General features: G+C 48.2%; 1 protein-coding gene across 1 annotated transcript; it reads right to left on the bottom strand.

Moving 5' to 3' along the window:
* Positions 1 to 203: 203 nt before the first annotated feature.
* J7T55_003115 (uncharacterized protein) lies at positions 204 to 1,078 on the bottom strand (the record flags this gene model as incomplete). Its single annotated transcript, XM_053138259.1, has 2 exons — positions 204 to 863; positions 929 to 1,078. 2 exons carry the CDS (start codon positions 1,076 to 1,078, stop codon positions 204 to 206), a joined length of 810 nt encoding a protein of 269 aa, XP_052998981.1.
* Positions 1,079 to 2,195: the final 1,117 nt, after the last annotated feature.

The following is a 2,195-nucleotide window of genomic DNA, read 5'->3' as shown; positions in this document are numbered from 1 at the left end:
AAGAAGTGGATAAATTTTGTAGCCTATCTACATGAATTTAATTTTCTCTTTTGGTCACTCTCGCCATTGAGTACTCTAAGGCAGTCGCAACATGCTCAGTACTTGCTTTTGAAACAAGCCTCCGTTAAGTGATGACCGGCCGCTTTGATAAAGACTGGGAGGAAATTCTCCACGGGATATCTTCCGATTCATCGTGAATGCTATCAAAGATCACTGGAACATTTCTTCGCTGTGCCGGTATTAGAGGATTGCGTTAGCCATTCGTAGCACTCCTTGAGCCCAATCGGAGTCCTTTGCTGAGATATGGATGGTGTAAAGTTGTTCGACTGGTCAGTTTTCGACCCTTGATTCGCGATGCTGAGGTGTACGCAGTCGCTAAAGATTGCCATACGGCCTGCGGAGCCTGGTGGGACCCATTCCCACATCTGATCGCATGTCGTCGCATTATTTTCAGCAAAATTCTGTATATCCTCGGTCTCCCATTTGGCAAGACTCCGTAGTATTTGATGCAACGGATGTCTTGCAGGCAAAGCTGTGGCCCCAAAATTCAGGAGGCTCTTTACCACCCTGAGAAACATTTGCGACTCCTTGTCAGAAACTCCGGCTCGGCGTGGAGCAACCACGACTAAGAACATGAAAATACTACCGATTATGTTGGGTGGCTGCCGTTCAAGGACTATGCTGAACTCCTGAGGTGCTTGTTGCATCACCACAAGAGCCTCGCTTAGATGCATGCTTTCGGACCTGTCAAGCGCGTCGCTGAGCGTCTGAATAAAGCTGCTCCACTTCTGAGTGTATGGAGCTGTCTCTTGGGTGTTGGCGAAAGCTTCTTCAATAGTAACACAGGCGTGGTAGCGGCCAAGCTTTAAAATTTACAAAGGTCAGTCACTCTCAAGGGAATAACATTAGAGTATAAGGGACTACCAACCAGATATGACCTGATATTAACGTAAACTGATTCTGCGAAATAGTATTTATCTGGCGGTTTGATCGTGGGCGGGGTTCGATTTCGATTCATCTTGCGCTGTAAATGGATAGCGAGTAGGTCGGTAGCAACGACCTGACCATTGGAGAGCATGACACTAGTCGGCCGCTGCCGCTGCCTGGATGAGGAAAGGTTCTGATATGTCTGGATGTCCGATCTTGTCGAGCGAATATTCTTCCGACAATTGTATTCCCTCAAACGTCTCTTATACATCTTAATTCTAAGTATGTTCAGCCTGTAGTCACGATATTACTGGGGTGGCTGACTGTACGATGCAAAAAAGGCGTGCTCCGATTGCATGATTGCCATGACTTCCTTAAGAGTTCTGTCTTCATCCAAGTACAGCCGCCTGATAGTTGGCATATGTCTCGCCCACTCGCCTGGCGCCACTTGTTCTGGATCAACAGCACTTTCCATACTGATACTTGCAAGACAGGGGTAGCTTCGATAACAAATGATTTAGATGCATTCAACGTTTGTTCGCTTTAGGGGGAGGGTATGGCGATGGTGAGGTGAATCTTGTCGCTGAGAGAGTTACATCCAATTTCCCCGCCCGCCAACATGCATCAGCCTTCTGCGACATTGCGGCGCAGCACATGCGGCAGTTTGCCTGTGATTTGACCACGCCCCTGCAAAATTTTGATGCTCCACACAAAAGCCGGGCTTGCTTTCATGTGCACGCGCGTTTTTTTCGCCGAACGAAACGCAAAAGGCGGCCCCTGAACATGAGAGATGGCATGCGAGCTAAGCACTGAAGAAGCACAGGAGTTTTGCTCCTTGCGTATGAAATTGATCTGCACGGAGTGTGCGTATCGTAACCAGCAATTCGCGGGCGATGTTTTGTGTTGAAAATCCTCGACTATGTTAAACAACAGTAGATGCTAAAAATTGGAATTCAGGCAACCTCCTTGTGTTCGTGTTTGTCTTTCTCCAGGACCTCCTCATCCGTGCACGAGACTCGATTGCGGGCATAGGCCACGGTCTTCATCACCGAGGGGCTTTCACGGAAGATGAGATCGATGTCCTCGAGCCGCAGCCCCATGGTCTTTTGATACAGAATTCTGGTTAGCCCTTGAAGCGATACAAGTACCAATGGCAAGTTCTAATAGCGGGTGCTCACCTCTGGGTAAAGGAAATACACAGACACCGGGATACAGAACCCAACGATGGTGAATACGATGTAGTACTGATACCCGATCGTGCTGATAGC

This window comes from Diaporthe amygdali (genome assembly GCF_026229845.1).
Source record: "Diaporthe amygdali strain CAA958 chromosome Unknown NODE_3_length_2959817_cov_65_330692, whole genome shotgun sequence".
NCBI lineage: Eukaryota > Fungi > Ascomycota > Sordariomycetes > Diaporthales > Diaporthaceae > Diaporthe > Diaporthe amygdali.
This window is presented reverse-complemented; position numbering and strand designations above follow the sequence as displayed.